This window comes from Chiloscyllium plagiosum, chromosome 5 (assembly GCF_004010195.1).
Source record: "Chiloscyllium plagiosum isolate BGI_BamShark_2017 chromosome 5, ASM401019v2, whole genome shotgun sequence".
In the NCBI taxonomy this organism is placed as follows: domain Eukaryota; kingdom Metazoa; phylum Chordata; class Chondrichthyes; order Orectolobiformes; family Hemiscylliidae; genus Chiloscyllium; species Chiloscyllium plagiosum.
Genome location: NC_057714.1, coordinates 107,728,794 through 107,751,054, shown reverse-complemented (window position 1 = coordinate 107,751,054; position 22,261 = coordinate 107,728,794). Strand labels below are relative to the sequence as shown.

The following is a 22,261-nucleotide window of genomic DNA, read 5'->3' as shown; positions in this document are numbered from 1 at the left end:
AAAGAAACGAACTTTGTAGTGAATGAAACCTTTGAAGAGCAGATGTGCATGCTGAAATGGATAGAGATAGAGGAAGCTGATGTGCTGAAAATTTTGTCAAACATTAAGATTGACAAGTCGCCAGGCCCGGACCAGATTTGTCCTCGGCTGCTTTGGGAAACGAGAAACGCAATTGCTTCGCCACTTGCAAATGTCTTTTCATCCTCGCTCTCCACTGGAGTCGTACCTGAGGACTGGAGAGGCGCAAATGTAATTCCTCTCTTCAAGAAAGGAAATAGGGAAATCCCCGGCAATTACAGACCAGTAAGTCTCACGTCTGTCGTCTGCAAGGTGTTAGAAAGGATTCTGAGGGATAGAATTTATGACCATCTGGAAGAGCATGGCTTGGTTAAATGCAGTCAACGCGGCTTTGTGAGGGGAAGGTCATGCCTCACAAAACTTATAGTGTTCTTTGAGGATGTGACTAGAAAAGTTGATGAGGGTCGAACTGTGGATGTGGTGTATATGGACTTCAGCAAGGCATTTGATATGTTCCCCATGGTAGGCTCATTCAGAAGGTCAAGAGGAATGGGATTCAGGGGAACATAGCTGTCTGGATACAGAATTGGCTGGCCAACAGAAGACAGCGAGTGGTAGTGGAAGGAAAATATTCTGCCTGGAAATCTGTGGTGAGTGATGTTTGACTGGGCTCTGTCCTTGGGCCTCTATTGTTTGTAATTTTTATTAATGACTTGGATGAGGGGATTGAACGATGGGTCAGCAAGTTTGCAGACGACACAAAGGTTGGAGGTGTCGTTGACAGTATAGAGGGCTGTTGTAGGCTGCAGCGGGACATTGACAGGATGCAGAGATGGGCTGAGAGGTGGCACATGGAGTTCAACCTGGATAAATGCGAGGTGATGCATTTTGGAATGTCGAATTTGAAAGCTGAGTATAGGATTAAGGATAGGATTCCTTGGCAGTGTGGAGGAACAGAGGGATCTTGGTGTGCAGGTACATAGATCCCTTAAAATGGCCACCCAAGTGGACAGAGTTGCTAAGAAAGCATATGGTGTTTTGGCTTTCATTAACAGGGGGATTGAGTTTAAGAGTCGTGAGATCTTGTTGTAGCTCTATATAACTTTGGTTAGACCGCACTTGGAATACTGCATCCAGTTCTGGTCGCCCTATTATAAGAAAGATATGGATGCTTCGGAGCGGGTTCAGAGGAGGTTTACCAGGATGCTGCCTGGACTGGAGGGCTTATCTTATGAGGAGAGGTTGATTGAGCTCGGACTTTTTTCATTGGAGAGGAGGAGGAGGAGGAGAGGGGACCTAATTGAGGTATACAAGATAATGAGAGGCATAGATAGAGTTGATAGCCAGAGACTATTTCCCAGGGCAGAAATGACTAACACGAGGGGTCATAGTTTTAAGCTGGTTGGAGGAAATTATAGAGGGGATGTCAGAGGCGGGTTCTTTACACAGAGAGTTGAGAGATCATGGAATGCGTTGCCAGCAGCAGTTGTGGAGGCAGGGTCATTGGGGACACTTAAGAGACTCCTGGACATGCATATGGTGACAGAAATTTGTGGGTGCATACATGAGGATCAGTGGTCGGCACAACATCGTGGGCTGTAGGGCCTGTTCTGTGCTGTACTATTCTATGTTCTAACTTTGCAGCCAATTAGACAAATGAAATTGTGATGAGTACGTAGTGATGTTCACTTCTTCAGAGCATATTAAAGATCTTGCTTTGAAATACACAGGAGCAAATGATAAGACACATTTGTCAAGTAAATATACCTGCAGATATGCTGGAAAAATCTCTTCCAATTTGTTCTTTTTCTTCCGATATCGCTTTTTCATTTTCTCCACAAGCTCAGGGGCAACAGCTGCCTCATCACCAGGTAGCTCTGACAGTTGGTCCACCCAACCTACTGCACAGGAAAAAGAACTTGATTGTTTACGGCTGAAATTAATTTTGCATAGTCCAGTGTTGAAGTGTATGGCAAGATAAAGTCTCAGCTCAAGAACAGCTACTCTTTTCTCATTTATGGGAAATGGACGTCGCTAGCTAGACCAGCATTTACTAGCCATTACTAGATGCCTTTGAGAAGGTTATGGTGAGTTGCCTTCTTGAACCACTGAAGTCTACATGCTCTAGGTTGACCCACAATGCCCTTAGGAAAATAATTCCACGATTTTGACCCAGGGACAGTGAGGAAACAGCAATACATTTCCAAGTGGGAATGGTGAAGTGGCTTGGAGGGAAACTTGCAGATGGTGACATTCCCAAGTTTCTACTGCCTTTGCCCTTCTAGATGGAAGTGGTCATGGGTTTGGAAACTGCTAAGGATCTTGGTGACTTTCTGAAATATATCTTTGAGATAGTGTACACTACTGCTACTGAGCATCAGTGATGGAGGAAATGGTTGCTTGTGGATGTGGTGCCAATCAAGCAGGTGTCACACCTTTAGTATTGTTGGAACTGTACCTATCCAGGCAAATGGGGAAGTGTTCCATCACACTCGTGACTTGTACCCTGTAGATAGTGGACAGGCTTTGGGGAGTTAGGAGGAGAGTTACTTAATGCAGTATTCCTAGACTCTGACATGCTTCTGTAGCCACTCCATTTACATGACGAGTCCAGTTGAGTTTCTGGTCAATAATAGCCTGCAGGATGTTAATAGTGGTGGATTCAGTAATGGTGACACCATCGAATGTCAAGGTGGTTAGATAGTCTCTTATTGAGATGGTCATTGCCTGACATTTGTGTGGTGCAAATGTAACTTGTCTCTCATCAGCCTAAGTCTGGAGATTGTCTAGATCTTGTTGCATTTGAACATGGATTGCTTCAATATACTTCTGAATATTGTGCAATGATAAGCGAACATAACTACTTCTGACCTTATGATGTAGGGGAGGTCATTTGTGAATACAAAATGTACTCATTCTGTGTGACTCAGAGGTCCTGTGGTTTTAACTAACATCAGAGGTTTAACACTGAACCGACTGCTAATAATATCATACCATGATACGTATTTGAGTGCTTTCCTCTGCTAAACATAATTCAGTTAAGAACGTTAACTGGGTACGTATGATCATTTAGTATGCAGAATACAAGTTCCCTCTTTAGATGAATGATAGATGATTTGAGAAATTTGATATACATTTTCAGGACAGCACCATTTTTCTCAATTTCTGATAGAGGTGTTTTGTGCATTAAATGGCGCAAGCTTCAAAATGAGCCTCATTTGTACCTACCAAGAAATATGCTGGATGCCCAGGTTGTCTAGTACTCATGAGCAGTCGAGTTATTTCCCCTTTTTAAACACAGTGCAAAAGCAAAATACTGTGTGAATACTGGAAATCTGAAATAAAAACTGACAATACTAGAAACGCTCAGGAGATCAGGATATAACTGTGGAGAAAGAGTTAATGTTTCAGATTAATGACTTTTGATGAAGTCAACAATGAGTGTTAACTCAGTTTCTTTCTCCACAGATGCTGCCAAACCTACAGGATAGGCTTCCCAAGAACATTAATTCACAGGATTCTAAGTATCTGTATTTATTTTTCTCTATGATAGGAAATTTGCTTCAAACAACTTCCTGCATACTTTACAGATCACTTACCATCCTCCTTCCCAGTTATCATTTCAGAGACTGAACCAGTGGAGTTCTTCCTCGACAGTGAACGCTTTGACTTGTTCTGTCCTGTCCGGTTCCTCTGACGTACCATAAACCCTCCAATTCCTAAAAGTGAGACAAGTAGTAAATATACCAATTATTTTTAGTTCAGAGCCATACTAAAAGCTGTATCAAGATGGGATTCTTGAAATGTATACCTGCAGAATGTAATTAAAATCATAAGACATAGAAGCTGAAGTAGGACCCTCTGGTTCTAGACTCTCCCACAAGTGGAAGTAACCTCTCTGCATTAACCGTCAAGTCTCCTCAGGATTTTATATGTTTCTGTATGTCTTCTAAATTCATTAGCCCAACCCACTCAACTTATCCTCAGAAGATAGTGTACCCATATCTTGTAGAATGTGAGGACTCAGTGAGTCTCTCTCCCATCGCACCCCTCAGGTCATCTCCTCTGCCCTGAAACTCTTCAACTACATCCTGAAGCAGTCCCACTACTGCAGCCATGTTCCCTTCCTCAGCACCTGCCTACACAACCGACTTATCCCCCATGAACTTTAGGCTACATTCAGACCATCGCAATTTGGACCTGACCGGGACAACTGCTACCTCCAAAGTCGCCAGATATGTTTCTCCCTATGGATCCTCAGCTCCATGCTCGCAGCCATGTGTTACCTACAGTCAGCACTGCCCCAGCTCAGGGTCTCATTCTCTGACTTACAAAGGACCTCTGTTGTTCTTCATCTTCAGAAGGATCCACACCCCCAACTGATACTATCTGATAAGCTGGAGAAAAAGTAAGAAACGTAAGAATGCCAAACTCTTTCTCAGTTTTCTCCAAACCCAGGAATCCTCAACCACTCCTGTCCCTTTTCCTCGGCCCTCTTTTCAGAGCCAGTTGGATGTCATAATCCACCCGGCTGCTACAATTGCTACCACCGCTGCAAACAATGACATCACTTCTGCAGAAGCCGCTGCCTTTCCACATCCATTTTCCTGCTCCTCAGATACTGCCTGACCTGCTGTGCTTTTTCCACCGCCACACTTTTCAACTCTATCCATATCTGGTATCAGCTTAATGAACTGTCATTGCATCCAATGCCAGTACATCATTCCTTAGATAATGGGCCCAAAAGTGTGTACAGTTTTCTAGTCTGACTAGAGTCTTGTATAGTTTTAGCAAAACCTCCCCACTTTTATACTCCTCACCCTTTGAAATAAAGGCCAACATTCCATTTTCCTTTTTGTATTACCCACTGAATTCATAGGCAAACCTTTTGTGATTCATGGGCGAGGTCTCACAAATCCCACTGCATTGTAGCTTTCCCATTGTACTCTTTCCCATTTAAACAATGTTCATGTCCTCTATTCATCTTGTCAAAATGGAAATGCATAACCGTTAATTTCCCCATATTACATACTATCTGTCAACTTTCTGCCCACTTGTTTTGCCTGTCCATATCTCTCAGCTATAGCACATTGACTGTCCAAGTTAATTGTTAGCTGATGAATTAGATTTTTACATATGACAGAGCTCACTTTGCCACCTACTCTCCTAGGCTAAAACTTCATTCAATTCTTTCTGAAACAATGCAGCATCTCCAGGTACTTCACAAGAGGCTAGGGAGTGAATGGAAGAAATTTACACAGGAGTAGTGGGGAGAACAGTTAAGAAGGAAGACTAAAGGTCAGGTCGAAGACATAGGTTTTCAGAAACTTTTGAAAAACGGTAGAAGAATTAAACAGTATTACAAACAACAAGATGCCATGACTTAAGGAGCCATCACAATTATGGAATTGAGAATACAATTTAAAATCTGGAGTCTATAACGCATCAAAGGGCATGATTTTTAAAGCCAAGAGGCTTCCTTCTGTGCTGTAATGCCTGACTCATGGAGGTTGAGTGAGAAAACAAAAAAAAAAGAGGAATTTGTTAATCAGAGTATTTTTAATCAATGTGGCTGGAATCAAAAGTCAATTCTTAAACTGATGTATGGGATGAACTTGGTATGATTAGAAGGAGGCTGGCAAAATTAATTTTCATGGTTGGGAAATTTTAAACCTTGGCAGATACCGTGAGACAACACAAGACCAAATCCTGGATGGTGGTCTCATACTTCTTGGTATTAGTAATGTTCAGTATTCAGACCACCACTTAAAACTGAAGGTATTAACTCATATACTGGGGTTTAATCAGAATATCTCAAATCAATTATTCCTTCTGTCCAGAATATTATTTTCTTTGATAAATTTTCTCCATTTGTTCCTGAAGGAGCTGAAATTTTGTCCATGTATATTTCACATAAAGAGAACACACACTGGTTATCTCACTCAAATTCCCATTTGTAGCACAGGATACTAAAAATAAAACATGACAGGTTCTTTAGTTGCAAAAAGTATTACTGAGCTGAGTTCTCGAACATGCACTAATTCATTTTTAACAACGGTCAGTACAAATGTGATTTAATCATTGTAGCATCCAAGATCAGGTTTAAAAAAAACCTGAATGTAGTCTTTATGGCTTAGTTACTCAACAGATAAGTTTGCTGAACTACAAGGATAGTTATTGTACACTTGTATTTACTGTTTGCCAATAACGAAAACTGGTAAATGTACATAATTGGGAATAGTTGATACACCCATGTGCCATAAGGAATGGAAAAACGTGGCAACACCAACATTTGATCATATATATGTTTTTTAAGAGGCTTTAACAAGGCAAGAAGAAAGGTGGAGGGACAGAATTCCAGAGGATGCAGACAATGCGCCTGCAGGTAAAACAGAATGACAGGTGGGAGTAAGCAGTGTTGTCAGAGAATGTTGTTCAGACAAGGAAGGAGGCATTGAAAATGAGGAATAAGGATCTTTAAATTGATTTAGTGGCACACAGGTCAGCACAGCTTCACAAAATGTGATTTTGAATTGTATGTTATGGGGGTTTCAATAAAGGGAAGATTGCGAATAATGCAGACAAAAAGTTCTCTTCTCCTCACCTCACTGCCTTACCAAAGTAGTGGAGGTGCTGGTGTTGGACTGGGGCAAATAAAGCCAAAACTCTCACAACACTGGGTTATAGTCCAACAGGATTATTGGAAACCGCAAACTTTCGAAGCCCCCCCCCCCCCACCCCAGCTCCTTCCTCAGGCAACTAGAGGGAGCGGGGGCTGCGAAAGCTTGTGGTTTCAAATAAACCTGTTGGACTATAACCCAGTGATGTGTGATTTTATCAAAGAAGAGCACAGAAGATTTAAATGATACTTAATAGATTGGGAAGAATACTTTGTCCTAAAATTCATAATATGAAAATAACATAATTAATAAAAACATTAACGAAACAGGACTAATTCTTATTGCAACATTGTCCCCTTTTCTCACTTACATGAGACCTTATAGTATAACCATAGTTGAAAGGAAACTTGATCTCCCAGCCATCTACAAATGATGCTTTTGCTAACATATTCAATGTCACCCAGTACTTAATCTTCTAATTATTCAATACTCTGTGGGAATGTTAATCATCTCAATTTAGCACCTCCCAATGGTAGTATGAGATTGTAAAAATACATCTCATTATTTTGCAGTCTTGTGTATTGATGCCCCAGTACACTAAACCACTCCAGAAGTAGCTCTCAAGAGAAAATAGTTAATTGAGGATTATTATCACATTAGCAATATACTTGTTTTGTGGTGCTTAGCAATTTAAACATAATTGCACCTCCAAGTCAAATGAATGCAAGTTTAGTATGACAACAGTAACTTGAAAATAAGAACCAATTGAGAAGAAAACAAACTGGGGGAAAGATAGAAGAGAATCTGGAGGGCAATACATTGCAAAAGATTTAGCAAATAATATTATGAAGAAAGAATGAAAGATTTGCATGTATACAGCCTCTCTCCCTACCTCTGGATGTCCAAAGCACTTCACAACAATTGTCAATTTATGCATAACAAAATATAATTCCACCTTTTGTTTTTTCCAATATAATTTGCTGATCCTTTTGCAACATCTGTAAAAGCTTCAACCAATTGAGGAGTATCATACTGAACTCAGCAAATTGAACCTGACAATATCCCAATCGTATTTCAGACTCATGATCAGAACTAGCCACATGCCTCGCCAAGCCATTCCAGCACAGCAACAACAATGGCACACAACCAACGTGGAAAATTGTCTAGGTAGATCTCATTCACGAAAAAGAGAGACAAAATCCAATCGTGCCAATCAGCCTGTGGATCAGTTGATACTGATGTTACATGATACTTGCACAGCAATAACATGCTCACTGATCTGCTGTTTAGATTTCACAAAGAACAATCAGCTTCTGACTTAATCACAAGCTTAGTCAAAACAGGAAAATACTAGAGCTGAACGCAAGTAGTGAGTGAACGTGACAGTGTTTGACATCAAGGCAAGATTTCACCAAGTATATACCAAAGCTGAAGCCAATGGTAATAAGGATGAAAATTCTTCACTAGTTGGAATCATACCTAGCACAAAGGAAGAAGGTCATGATGGTTGGAAGTCAATCAGCGAAGTCCAAGGATACCACAGTAGGAGTTTCCTCAGGTAGTACCAAACTAAATGTGAAGCAGGTCAGAAACTGAAGTCTGGGGAGATGAACTCACTCTTGACCACCCAAAATCTATTCAGTGCACAAGTCAGGCTCCACTTGCCTGGATAGCTGAAGCTACAACAACACTTATCTAACAAAATGCCATTCACAACAAAGCAGCTCACTTGATCTAATATGTATTGACTCCCACTGTCGCAGCAAACTGCAGAATATTAAAGGTGCACTGCAGCCACATCAAGGCTCCTTTGGTAGGTACATCTAAACCCATGACATTATCATGTAGAAGGTCAAGGGCAGCAGATGCATGGGAACACCACCACCTGCAAGCTCCATTCCAAACCAAACCATCTTGACTCAGAAATAAAAACAGAAACTGCTGATGAAACTCAACAGCTCTGGCAGCATCTGTGGGAAGAAAGCAGAGTTTCAAGTCCAATGACTCATCATCAAACTCAGAATCAGGTTGCTGCTCCTTCACGGACACTGAGTCTTACAACATCCTTCCTAACAACATGGAGTACATCTACATTAGCAGTTCAAAAAAAAAGAGCTTTCTCAGTGGCATTTAGGGATGGACAACAAAAGCCAATACTTGCTGGTGTTGTTCACATCCCAACCAAAACAAAAAAAACAAATCCTTTGATATTCTCGTCACCTTTAGTTAAAATTCACGTAATTTTCAGCCTTCCAAGTTACTTTTTTTAAAAAAAGTATAGCACAGAAATCATTCGACCAATTCCATTACTTTTGCATGACATTTTATTTCCCTAACCTTGCACCATGTGATTAAATTCTACCAAAAGCACGAAGGTAATGACAGATAATCTATTTTTGTAATGTTGACGGAGAGATAAATATTGGTCAGAATAATATCTTAGCTCTTCTCCGAAATAGTGATAGCATCCTCTACATCTTGTATATTACTCAGGTGGACATCTGTTAAACATGTTTTTGCTCAGCTAGTTCAATGAACCCGTAGTGTGGCAATGGACCTTTGTGATCAAGGATCTGGAGTGGGACCTGAATAAAACATTTTCTGACTCACAGGTAGCTGTGGGTTCTATTATCTTCAGAAAATTACAGATACAAGTACAGAAAGGAGATATCAAATGAACTTGAAATAAAAGTTGGGTACTATAAATGACAAAGGAGTGGGAGGCAGCTAGAAAGAAAATGAGTAAGAGGAACTGCTGCAAACCACCAACAGATTTCACTGCTGTCTGGCACTTACTGAGTTGCTTTTACACATCAATTAAAACAGAGGGTGATTCATTATTTTCCAGTGTCTGACAACTATTTTAAGATGTTACAAAAGCACTTTGTCTGTACTCAATTTTAAACATTTCCATTATCATTCTACATCAAATATTTATTAAAAATATGATCATGGGTCTCAACTCATGTTGCTCCCAATGCACAGAAAATAGTCTTTAATCTAGTTTTACTTCAGAGCCTGGTGAATTATGTCTGCTTTAATCAGATTGTTTACCAGGTCTGTATGGTTTCCTTTTTCTCTTCTTTAGGCTGTCAGACCCCTCAGCTCCCTTACAGTCATCATCTGCCGGTTCCCGCTCTGGACTAGTAAGTGTATCAGACTTTGCGTCACAGTCCATTAGGTCAGCTGCTGTAAATTTAAGATTGAAGGGTTAACTGAAGGTAGAACATTTTCACACAACATAGCATTAAACTGTGTTGAAAATACATTCAGAGATGTTCAGTTAACTAAGCCCAAAACAGTGTTCATTTGTCGACTTGTGTTGAAACTCTAGATACAAGCACAAATTAGTCACCTCATGGAAGAAAACCACCTGCAATAGTGTGCCTAAGAAATCTCTGCTCTGCATAAACCAGGTTAATTTTCAGATTACATTTGTGGTGACCATAACTGCAGAGGGTTCACTCACAACCCAGTCACTCAAAAGTGAGGGCACTGCCAGAATCGCCAGATTGCTGCCTGCATCAAGGATGAGGACCATCCATATCACTGAGCAATTCAAAACTATTTTAACAACAGCAAAACCAATAAAATGCATTATTTTTCAAATGTTTCTCTGATGTACAGTCTTAAAAGTTGAGAGATCTTACACTGCCAGCCAAATATCATAGTTCACTATTGTAGTTTTACATAACCAAGCAAGGCATTGGAGAGACAAGGAGTGGTGAGCCAAGCCAAACGCCCAGTGGGGAGCAAGTGAAGCAAGGTAGTGTATAGGGCCGGGAGTGCAAAAATTACAGCAACGAAAGCACAAGGTCAGCACAGTGGATGCCAATTTCCCGCTCTAGTTGTAAACCGTTAACATCAGTGGCATTGATTACCTGGACTAGTATGGTGGCAGCAGACAGGCAATAACTTTTACCATTGCTGTCTTTAATCTTTCTTTATCGCAAGCACCAGCACAGAGATGCTAAGCCAAATAAGGGAGATTCCTCTGGTGTATTGTGTTTATTGAAATTATAAACTTATTTCTGTTGAACAGGTTTGGAATTTGTGAACAGTCCATCAAAAAAATCTTTCCTAGCAAACCCACTGAACCAAATGAGAAGAACAAAGAGTTTAAGGATGGGGAGAAAGGTTGAAGTGCACAGGTAGTTGGAGGAAAGTGTGGAGTGAGGAAGAATGATAGATGAGGGCATGAACTGGTTAAACATGAGGGTAGAAATGTTAAATTTTGAGTGGTAGGGGATTTGGAGACAAACGGAAGTCACTGAGAATAGGGGCAAAGGTCAGAATAAACAGAGTACACTTCATCTATTAGCCCTCAACTCCTTAAACACTATTTTGGCTGCGAGATAGTTCACAATCAGTTTAACTTCTTGGAATTTGAGTCTGTCTTAAATAGCACTGATGGGATGCTTCCATGCCCCCAGCTTGATCTTTGGTTAAAAAGATATACCTGGCTGAAATTTGATATTCCAGTTGATGTAAAGCGCAAATTCGTCCTTATCCAAATGACTAATTTGGGAGAAAAGGTGGGAGGAGGAGGGTGGAGGTGTAAAAAGAGTAATGGAAGAAGGGACAGGATGCTTGAATTCTTTGCCTGTAGACAGCCTGAAATTTCTGACGTTTGAAAGTGTTGCATTATTCAAATTTGTTGAATTATTTTGTCTACGTGTGGTTTATGTGGAAGAAACATGATTGCATGACTGTTAAAGGCAGATGGAACTTTGCAAAGAATAAGGTCTCAAAGTCAACAATGTGCTAACGACTAGATAATCTATTTTGGGAATGTTTGTTGAGATGTAACTATTGACCAGGGTACCAGTCAACATTAACCTGCTCTTCTTTGCAACAGTGCTACATAATCTATGTTTACCTTACAGAAGATTTGACTTTGACTTAGTATTACTTGACCTGTCAGTCTAGACTTGCTTTTAGAGTAGGGGATATTCTTGGGATATAGGTATAAATTTTGAAGTGAAGTTTGAACTACAAGAGAGAATGGAGAGAAGTTTAGATTTTTAAAAAAATGAACTTTCACCTTTTATGTCATTGTTTAGCCTATTTACTAATTAAGATTTCAAACCAGTTGAATATGTTTAAAACCACACTGTAGAAATTATTCACATCAATATAGATATACAGTTATCTTGCAAGTAATTTTGTTCTTACAGGATAAGGATTTGTGCAAGTGACCGAGAAACACAAGGAATATGTGAAAATAGCTCCCTCCAGACGATACCAAGATATTGCTGCTTTTCAACTTCATACTGTACTGATTTTAGAAATTATGGTCATGTTTGGACCAAATCTTGATTTTAATAGTTTGATAACTGCACTGAGAATCACAAAACTAATTTACTAGTTAAAAATTCACAACAAATTGGATCCAATTTGCATGGACCTAATTTTATTTAGCCAAATTAATTGCATTTAAATTGATTATGGTTTATCCATCATTATAGTTCTAACTCTAAAACTTACACACGATGGAAGAATAGATTTACTTAAGCTTCAAAGTGTCGATATTGAAGTTCAGGGTACAAGCAGTGTTCAGGTGAAATTCAACTTTAAAAGGCTGTGTTTTGGGCAACGCTACTGACAGATGTAGTAACGCACATGCAGAAACACAGCTTTGCAATGTGATGGTGTCCAACTCTTAATTTAATTCAGATTTGCTTTAAACCAAAGTTTTTCAGAAGAACAGTATACATTAGTCCCAAGTCCAACAACACATAGAATGTGCAATGCACTTACAACGGATAACTGAGAGACTGGCTTAAATAAGCCTGTTCACATTCGCCTGTCTTCAAGATTGGGAAGGTTCCTACTGAGTGAAACTTTACTTCTCTGAATTATAATGTTTGTATTGTCTATTATTATAAAAGAACATGGAAATCCTTTTCTCCTTGATCATGAGATTGGCTGTTTTGGCAGCGAAGCACAATGTTCTGCCCAGAAGGAACTGTTTCTGAATGTGTTTGAGTTGTGCTTTAGATGTATCTGTACATGTGGAGATGGATTACATCAGCTACTTTTATTGGCAGTGGCCTATCGACTGCACTAGCAGTCCATTCCGTATTGATAAATTTAAGTAGACGGCAGATTTAAATTAGAATATCTACAGTTTTCTATTGGACATTAAAAATAAACAAGGATGCAACGTGAAATAGTAAAAATTGCAAAAACTGGAAGTAAAACAGCAGTGGACAAAATACTGGCTAACAAAAAAGTAAGAGAAAACTGGATGAAGCAGGATTGAATTTAAATGGCCAATGAGTTTATGAAGCTGCAGTTGTTGGCACAACAGAAACCCAAATTAATGCACACGAAAAAGGCTCTGTTGCAAAGAAAACAGGTACAGTTAGTAAGTTGGCAGGTGTAATGGACAGCGAAGAGGGTTACCTCAGATTACAACAGGATCTTGACCAGATGGGCCAATGGGCTGAGAAGTGGCAGATGGAGTTTAATTCAGATAAATGCAAGATGCTGCATTTTGGGAAAGCAAATCTTAGCAGGACTTATACACTTAATGGTAAGGTCCTGGGGAGTGTTGCTGAACAAAGAGACCTTGGCGCGCAGGTTAGATTAGATTAGATTACTTACAGTGTGGAAACAGGCCCTTCGGCCCAACAAATCCACACCGACTCTCCGAAGGGCAACCCACCCATACCCATTCCCCTACATTTACCGCTTCACCAAACACTACAGACAATTTAGCATGGCCAATTCACCTAACCTGCACATTTTTAGACTGCGGGAGGAAACCGGAGTACCCAGAGGAAACCCATGCAGACACGGGGAGAATGTGCAAACTCCACACAGACAGTTGCCCGAGGCGGGAATTGAACTCGGGTCTCTAGCGCTGTGAGGCAGCAGTGCTAACCACTGTGCTATCGTGCCGCCCCTTTCAATGTTCATAGCTCCTTGAAAGTGAAGTCGCACGTAGATAGGATAGTGAAGGCGGCTTTTGGTATGTTTTCCTTTATTGGTCAGAGTATTGAGCACAGGAGTTAGGAGGTCATGTTGCGGCTGTACAGGACATTGGTTAGGCCACTGTTGGAATATTGCGTGCAATTTTGGTCTCTTTCCTATCGGAAAGGTGTTGTGAAACTTGAAAGGGTTCAGAAAAGATTTACAAGGATGTTGCCAGGGTTGGAGGATTTGAGCTATAAGGAGAAGCTGAACAGGCTGGGGCTGTTGTCCCTAGAGAATTGGAGGCTGAGGGGTGACCTTATAGAGGTTTACAAAATTATGAGGGGCATGGATAGGGTAAATAAGCAAAGCCTTTTCCCTGGGGTTGGGGAGTCCAGAACTAGAGGGCATAGGTTTAGGGTCAGAGGGGAAAGATATAAAAGAGACCTAAGGGGCAACTTTTTCACACAGGGTGGTACGTGTATGGAATGAGCTGCCAGAAGAGGTGGTGGAGGCTGGTACAATTGCAACATTTAAGAGGCATTTGAATGGATATATGAATAGGAAAGGGTTTGGAGGGATATGGGCCGGGTGCTGGCAGGTGGGGTTAGATTGGGTTGGGATATCTGGTCGGTATGGACGGGTTGGACCGAAGGGTCTGTTTCCATGCTGTACATCTCTATGACTCTAAACATCTTACTTAAGAATAATAAAGTGTCCAAATTATTGGATAAAGTAGAATGAGTCCATTCATCAGAAATTAAACCATAGAGTTCAATGACTTATATCAACTCTCAAATGCACCCCATTTTCAGGATAATTCACATTCATTGGGAACTTTCTCTGGATACAGTGAGACCAGTGTGCTTGGGAATTTATTTTTCATTCATTGCTGTGCTCAAATTGAGGTCAGTCTGCCACAGTTCTGATCCACATTAAAATCTGAAATCTCACCTAAAGAAGCCACATACTTATTTGCAGGGTGACAGAAAAAGTCGGAGAGAGGAGCATGCGGAAGAAGGGAGCAAGAGAAGCAAAATGTAATTTCAAACATGGAGAAGATAGCTTGCGTAGGAAAACAAATCTTGAGGACAAACGTAGCAAACAAAAAAAAAGCAATTAAATGTTACTGAAATTGAGCAATCTGATTCTGTGTGAAGTATTAGACAAAAGCTCTTATTCCGAGAAGGCATAGGCATCCCAGCTGAGGACCTGAGTGACAGAACAAACATTAGCCAAATCTATGTTGGGAGTGGCTAAGAGTGGAATAACATTTCTTGTTCGCTTATTCAGTCCTTCTCTTAAATGTATTACTTGAATGCTTATGAAACATAATAAAATGCAGCATCAATTAGGCTGCTACCAACAAAAAGAGACGACAAATGGTAATTTTCCTTGATTGAAGTTTCTGCAATGAGGATTCAATAATTATACACAGAAGTGGAAGAGCTAAAGTCATGATGGTGCAATAAAGCACAAGTGAGATTTCAAGACACTTGTCAGATAATTTATTACTTAACACACATATGGTATTACCACAAATGTTTTAAAGCATTTTCTCCACTGAGTTATCTTATTTAGACAAGCATACATAGTGCATACAATATTGAGCCAACAAATCCTTTTCCATGATTATTAAGGGGATCAAACATAAAATTGTACCTCTGCTTTCATCCAGATCTCCATCCATATCTCTAGATTGTTCAGACTGAGGATCAGGTGGAGTTTGCAAAACAGCAACACTGTTCTGGTTGATGATTTTTAACTTCAACTTTGGCTTGGGTCGCTTTCGACGTGGTGGAGCAACACTGAGACTTTGGAGCTGTGACATACCAGTTTCAGTCAGACAGACACCATCCCGTGTATATGTCCTTGTCAGTTCTGTTTCGAAGAACCAGTCTTTAGTCAGTTTAATTCAAGAAATGGTTAGTAGCAATGGATACTGCCAAGGCTGTGGGCCCTGACAACATCCTGGCAACTGTACTGAAAACCTGCGCTCTGGAACCTGTCACACCCTTAACCCATCTGCTCCAGGAGCTACACAATGGTATCTATGTGAAAATGTTATGTGCTTGTACAGAAAATGCAGGACAAATCCAAACTAGCTAATTACCATCAGTAGACTCTCAGTCATTAGTATAATAATGAAAGAAAGCATTCACAGTGTTATCAATCAGCACTTGCTCAGCAATAACATGCTCACTGAGGTCCTACCCACATAGCCACTCAGTTCCTCATTTCGTTACAACCGCGGTTCAAATACAGACAAAAGAACCGAATTCTAGAGGGGAAGTGTGTGTGATTGCCCTTGATATCAAGGCTACATTTGACTAAACGTGGCATCAAGGAGACTCAGCAAAACTGTAGTCAATGGGAAGTGGGGAGTGGTGAGGGATAGAGCGGAAAAAGGCAAGGGGCGGAAAAAGGGAAGGGACGGAACAAGGGAAGAAAAGGGCTGGAATTATACCATGGAGAAGGTAAGGACTGTAGATGCTGGAGATCAGGGTCAAAAAGTGTGGCACTGAAAAAGCACAGCAGGCCAGCCGGCATCCAAGGAGCAGGAGAATCGGCATTTTGGGCTTAAGCACTTCATTAGGAATGTGGTGGGAGGGGAAGGGCCGTGCGCTCCGACAGTGAGATCGATGTTGATGTGTGTGGTTGGAGGGTTCCAAGGCTTTCTTCTTCCAGGTGGCAGGTGGTTTGGATTTGATGATGGTGGCGGCCCAGGTCTTGCATATCTTTGGAGGAGTGGGAGGGGAAGTAGGAGGGCCAGGGGTAAGACCAGGATGTTAATATTGGGATATTCTACCATACAAGGACAGTTAATGTGAACCCTCCACTCCGTCAAGGACATGCAAGTCCTGGGCCTCCACCACCGCCCTCTTGAACTGTCCAACCTGTCCATCTTCCTTCCACCCCTCCGACCTATCACGATCATCCCCCAGCTGCATCTACACATAACCTTCTCAACTATTTCCCCTCCAGTCCCACTACCATCCTCCTATTTATCTCTCAGCGGCTCCCACCCCCACAACCACATTCCTAATGAAGGGCTTAAGCCCAAAACGTCAATTCTCCTATTTCTCAGATGCTGCCTGACCTGCTGTGCTTTTTCAACACCACACTCAGGGCATGGTTAGGAACATGGGACTGGGATAACATAGCAATTACAGAAACGTGGCTCAGGGATGGGCAGGACTGACAGCTTATTGTTTCAGGATACAAATGCTACAGGAAGGACAGAAAGGGAGGTAAGAGAGGAGGGGGAGTGGTGTTTTTGATAATGGATAGCATTACAGCTGTGCTGAGGGAGGATATTCCTGGAAATACATCCAGGGAAGTTATTTGGGTGGAATTAAGAAATAAGAAAGGGATGATCACCTTATTGGGATTGTATTATAGACCTCCCAATAGTCAGAGGGAAATGAGAAACAAACTTGTAAAGGAGATCTCAGCTATCTGTAAAAATAATAATGCGATTATGGTAGGGGATTTTAACTTTCCAAACATAGACCGGGACTGTCATAATGTTAAGGGTTTAGATGGAGAGGAATTTGTTAAGTGTATACTCGACAATTTTCTGATTCAGTATGTGAATGTACCAACTAGAGAAGGTGCAAAACTTGACCTACTCTTGGGAAATAAGGCAGGGCAGGTGACTGAGGTGTTAGTGGGGGAGCACTTTGGGGCCAGAGACCATAATTCTATTAGATTTAAAATAGTGATGGAAAAGGATACACCAGATCTAAAAGATGAAGTTCTAAACTGGGGAAAGGCCAATTTTGACAGTTTTAGGCAAGAACTTTCAAAAGCTGATTGGGTGCAGATGTTCGCAGGCAAAGGAACAGCTGGAACATGGGAAGCCTTCAGAAATGTGATAATGAGAATCCAGAGAAAGTATATTCCTGTCAGGGTGAAAGGAAAGGCTGGTAGGTATGGGGAATGCTGGATGACTAAAGAAATTGAGGGTTTGGTTAAGAAAAAGGGAAGCATATATAAGGGATAGACAGGATAGATCGAGTGAATCCTTAGAAAAGTACAAAGGCAGTAGGGGTATACTTAAGAGGGAAATCAGGAGGGCAAAAAGGGGACATGAAATAGCTTTGGCAAATAGAATTGAGGAGAATCCATAGGGTTTTTACAAACATATTAAGGACAAAAGCATAACTAGGGAGAGAATCGGGCCCTCAAAGATCAGCAAGGCGGCCTTTGTGTGGAGCCGCAGAAAATGGGGGAGATACTAAACGAGTATTTTGCATCAGTATTTACTGTGGAAAAGGATATGGAAGATATAGAAAGTAGTGAAATAGAGGGTGACACTTAGCAAAACGTCCATATTCCAGAGAAGGAATTGCTGGATGTCTTGAAATGCATAAAGGTGGATAAAACCCCAGGACCTGATCAGGTGTACCCTAAGACTCTGTGGGAAGCTAGAGAAGTGATTGCTGGGCCTTTTGCTGAGATATTTGTATCATTGATAGTCACAGGTGAGGTGCCGAAAGACTGGAGGTTGGCTAACGTGGTGCCACTCTTTAAGAAGGGTAGTAAAGACAAACCAGTGAGCCTGACGGCAGTGGTGGGCAAGTTGTTGGAGGGAATCCTGAGGGACAGGATGTACATGTCAACATGGCTTTGTGCATGGGAAATCATGTCTCACAAACTACATTGAGTGTTTTGAAGAAGTAACAAAGGATTGATGAGGGCAGAGTGGTAGATTTGATCTGTATGAACTTCAGTAAGGCGTTTGACAAGGTTCCCCAAGGCAGACTGATTAACAAGGTTAGATCTCATGGAACACAGGGAGAACTAGCCATTTGGATACAGAACTGACTGAAAGGGAGAAGACAATGGGTGGTGGTGGGGGGTTGTTTTTCAGACTGGAGCCTGTGACCAGTGGAGTGCCACAACGATTGGTGCTGGGACCTTTACTTTTTGTCATTTACATAAATGATTTGGATGTGAGCAGAAGAGGTGCAGTTAATAAGTTTGCAGATAACACCAAAATTGGAGGTGTAGTGGACAGCGGAGAAGGTTACCTCAGATTACAACAGGATCTTGAACAGATGGGCCAATGGGCAGAAAAGTGACAGATGGAGTTTAATTTAGATAAATGCAAGGTGCTGCATTTTGGGAAAGCAAATCTTAGCAGGACCTATACACCTAATTATAAGGTCCTAGAGAGTGTTGCTGAACAAAGATACCTTCGAGTGCAGGTTCATAGCTCCTTGAAAGTGGAGTCGCAGGTAGATAGGATAGTGAAAAAGGCGTTTGGTATGCTCTTTTTTTATTGGTCAGGGTACTGAGTACTGGAGTTGGGAGGTCATGTTGCGGCTGTACAGGACATTGGTTAGGCCACTGTTGGAATACTGCAGTCAATTCTGGTCTCCTTCCTATCGGAAAGATGTTGTGAATCTTTAAAGGGTTCAGAAAAGGTTTACAAGGATGTTGCCAGGGTGGCAGGATTTGAGCTATAGGGAGAGGCTGAACAGGCTGGGGCTGTTTGCCCTGGAGCGTCGGAGGCTGAGGGGTGACCTTATAGAGGTTTACAAAATTATGAGGGGCATGGATGGGATAAATAGTCAAAGTCTTTTTCCTGGGGTGTGGGAGTCCAGAACTGGAGGGCATAGGTTTAGGGTGAGAGGGGAAAGATATAAGAGAGACCTAAGGGGCAACCTTTTCACACAGAGGGTGGTAAGTGTATGGAATGAGCTGCCAGAGGATGTGGCGGAAGCTGGTACAATTGTAACATTTAAGAGGCATTTGGATGGGTATATGAATAGGAAGGGTTTGGAGAGATATGGGCCAGGTGCTGACAGGTGGGACGAGATTGGGTTGGGATATCTCGTCGGCATTGACGGGTTGGATCGAAGGGTCTGTTTCCATGCTGTACATCTCTATGACTCTAACTGGCACCATATTCACAAACATTCACACCCTCCACCACTGACGCTCAGTAAATGCTGTGAGAACCACTCAAGATGGACTGCAGAAATTTATCAAGGTTCCTTAGAAAGCACCTTACAAATACACTACTATTACCATCCAGAAGGAAACAGCAAATACACAGGAACATCACCTCCTGTAAAGTTCCTGTCCAAACCACTCACCATTCTGACTTTGAAATAAATTGTTATTTCTTCACTGACATTTGGTCAAAATCCTGGAATTTCCTCCCTAAGGGCATGGAGGTGTCTACCACAGCACATGGACAGCAGCGGGAGGAGGAGGAAGGTCACCACTACTTTTTCGAAGGCAACTTAAATCGACAATAAGTACTAATCTAATCAGCTAAGTCCACACCTTATGAACAAATAAACCACCCAAGATGGTCGATATAAAAGGCAGCTCTTGCTGATGTCAACTAAAAATGAACGATAACTTTGACATAACACTGCCATTGCCAAGTGCCAACCAACACCCACATCACTGCATTCTGTTTTGACAAAGCACTATGTATCGTTGATATCTACTGAATGAAGCAGACGAGCACTGCCCTGACAGGAAGTTTCAAAATTGGAAGGAAAGTACAGATCAAAGATTTGGAGTCCAAATCTGACAACTTACCCGGTTCTTTAGTCTTTACAATAAATTGAGGTGATACCAAAGATAACTCCGTCTCTTCTGAGGTAGTCGCTGAGGCGAAAGAAATTAGAAACCTGTTAGCATACCTGAAAATTGAAACAGTTTAACTGCTGAAGTTAACTGCAATCACCAGATATCTGTTAAACACAACCACGTTTTTGTTTAAAAAGACTGAATTCATCCAAGTTTCAGGTTGCCATTTTAAGGCTTATTTTAAAAAAAATAGATTGAGCAAATTGGCTATTACCTGGAGTTGTCATTGCATATTGCCTACATGTGAAACAGTCATAGCCATTATCTGCGGCAGTTTCCACTTCATCTTCTGTGTTCAGGTTCTGGCATATAGCATGAATCCACCTGGGAAAATACATATATTTACGAATTTTACATTGAAATAAGCATTGTATTAGATATTGAAATTGTACACCATGCATCAATATGTAAATATCCAAAGGGGTGCACAGAGCAAGAGACGGACACAAGCCATCTCCTCAGAATTGATTCACTATTTCTGCCACAATTTGACTCATTAGTTTGCTTATCTGGTCGTTCCTACCAAACAAAAAAAAAATCACTATCTAGCAGAAATAGTAGTTGAACTCTTGTCACGGTTATATAGGATTTAGAGCGCAATTTCTCCAATGATCTTTGTTGATGTTCCACTCAAGCCTACAGTAGTTCTTCTAAAATGCGATGGTTGCGTTCTTGTGCAACCCTGTGTTACAGAAAAATCGCATTTTAGAAACTGCGCTTGAAGTGTTGGTGATTAGATTAGATTCCCTACAGTGTGGAAACAGACCCTTCAGCCCAACAAGTCCACACTGAGCCTCCAAAGAGCAACCCACCCAGACCCATCTCTCTGACTAATGCACCTAACACGATGGAGGAAACTGGTGCACCGGAGGAAACCCATGCAGATATGGCGAGAATGTGCAGTCTCACATAGACAGTTGCTTGAGGCTGGAATCGAACCTGGGTCCCTGGCAGTATGAGGCTGCAGTGCTAACCACTGAGTCACCGTGATGTAATCATGTTATTGCCAACACGTTTTAAAAAGTTCACACATTAGAAACAGTATCCTTAGTTTGTTAATCGCGCTATAGTGAATGTGTGTTAATGAAATGCGTGTTATAGCAGACCAACCTGTACGTCCATCTTTCTTCTCACTGCATGCTTCCACCATTTCCCATTAGTGAATTAAAGAGGGGACCTGCATCTAGCTTCAAAATCTAGTACCCCCAAATAAACCTGTTGAACTATAACCTGGTGTTGTGCGATTTTTAACTTAATCCCATCAAAACCTTTCCTAATTTCACTGAATTCTATAAAGTCGCACTTACACCTCAGCTTTTGTAATTTGCTCCACCCTAAACATAAACGAGACCGATGTATGTCAAATCCTTTCATATATATATATAATAAAAAATATATAATCACTGTTTCTGTTATAATCCTTGTAAATCTTCTCTGCACTTAACGGACTAAAAGTGGTTAGGAATGGGCTTTTGCCAGAAATGTCAATTTTCCTGCTCCTTGGATGCTGCCTGATCTGCTGTGCTTTTCCAGCACCACTCTAATCTGAACTCTGGTTTCAGCATCCGCATTCCTCACTTTTGCCGCACGAAAAGTGTGGTCTAACCAATGTTTGAACATGACATTCCTACTTGTTAATTCTAGCCCTGCAGGAAGTAAGGCTAACTTTGTGTTTCTTTTATTTTTTTAAATGACCTCAAAATATATGATACAAGTTTCAGTGATTGGTGCATTTGTATGCTGAGATCCCTTTATTCCCATCTGGACTTTCACCTTCCAAGAAACAACTAACTTCCCTATTTTTTCTACCAAAGTCAGAGAATCATAGAGATGTACAGCATGGAAACAGACCATTCAGTCCAACCCATCCATGTCGACGAGATATCCCAACCCAATCTAATCCCACCTGCCAGCACCCGGCCCATATCCCTCCAAACCCTTCCTATTCATACATCCAGAGTTGAAAAGTGTGGTGCTGGAAAATCACAGCAGGCCAGGCAGCATCTGAGGAGCAGGAGAATCGACGCTTCGGGCACAAGCCCTTCTTCAGGAATGAGGCTGGTGTGCCAAGTGGGCTGAGATAAAAGGTG

The 22,261-nt window shown here is 41.3% G+C and overlaps 1 protein-coding gene across 1 annotated transcript in view; it reads right to left on the bottom strand.

The window, feature by feature from the left end:
• The window catches only part of kmt2ca (lysine (K)-specific methyltransferase 2Ca), a 502,252-nt gene that overhangs the window by 120,168 nt on the left and 359,823 nt on the right, over positions 1–22,261 (bottom strand). Inside the window, exons 21-26 of the mRNA XM_043691052.1 lie at positions 20,386–20,495; positions 20,121–20,189; positions 15,219–15,437; positions 9,693–9,827; positions 3,618–3,737; positions 1,786–1,919 (exon numbers count right to left, since the gene is read on the bottom strand). Of these exons, the coding sequence (XP_043546987.1) occupies positions 1,786–1,919; positions 3,618–3,737; positions 9,693–9,827; positions 15,219–15,437; positions 20,121–20,189; positions 20,386–20,495 (787 nt within the window). The remainder of the gene's footprint in view (positions 1–1,785; positions 1,920–3,617; positions 3,738–9,692; positions 9,828–15,218; positions 15,438–20,120; positions 20,190–20,385; positions 20,496–22,261) is intronic.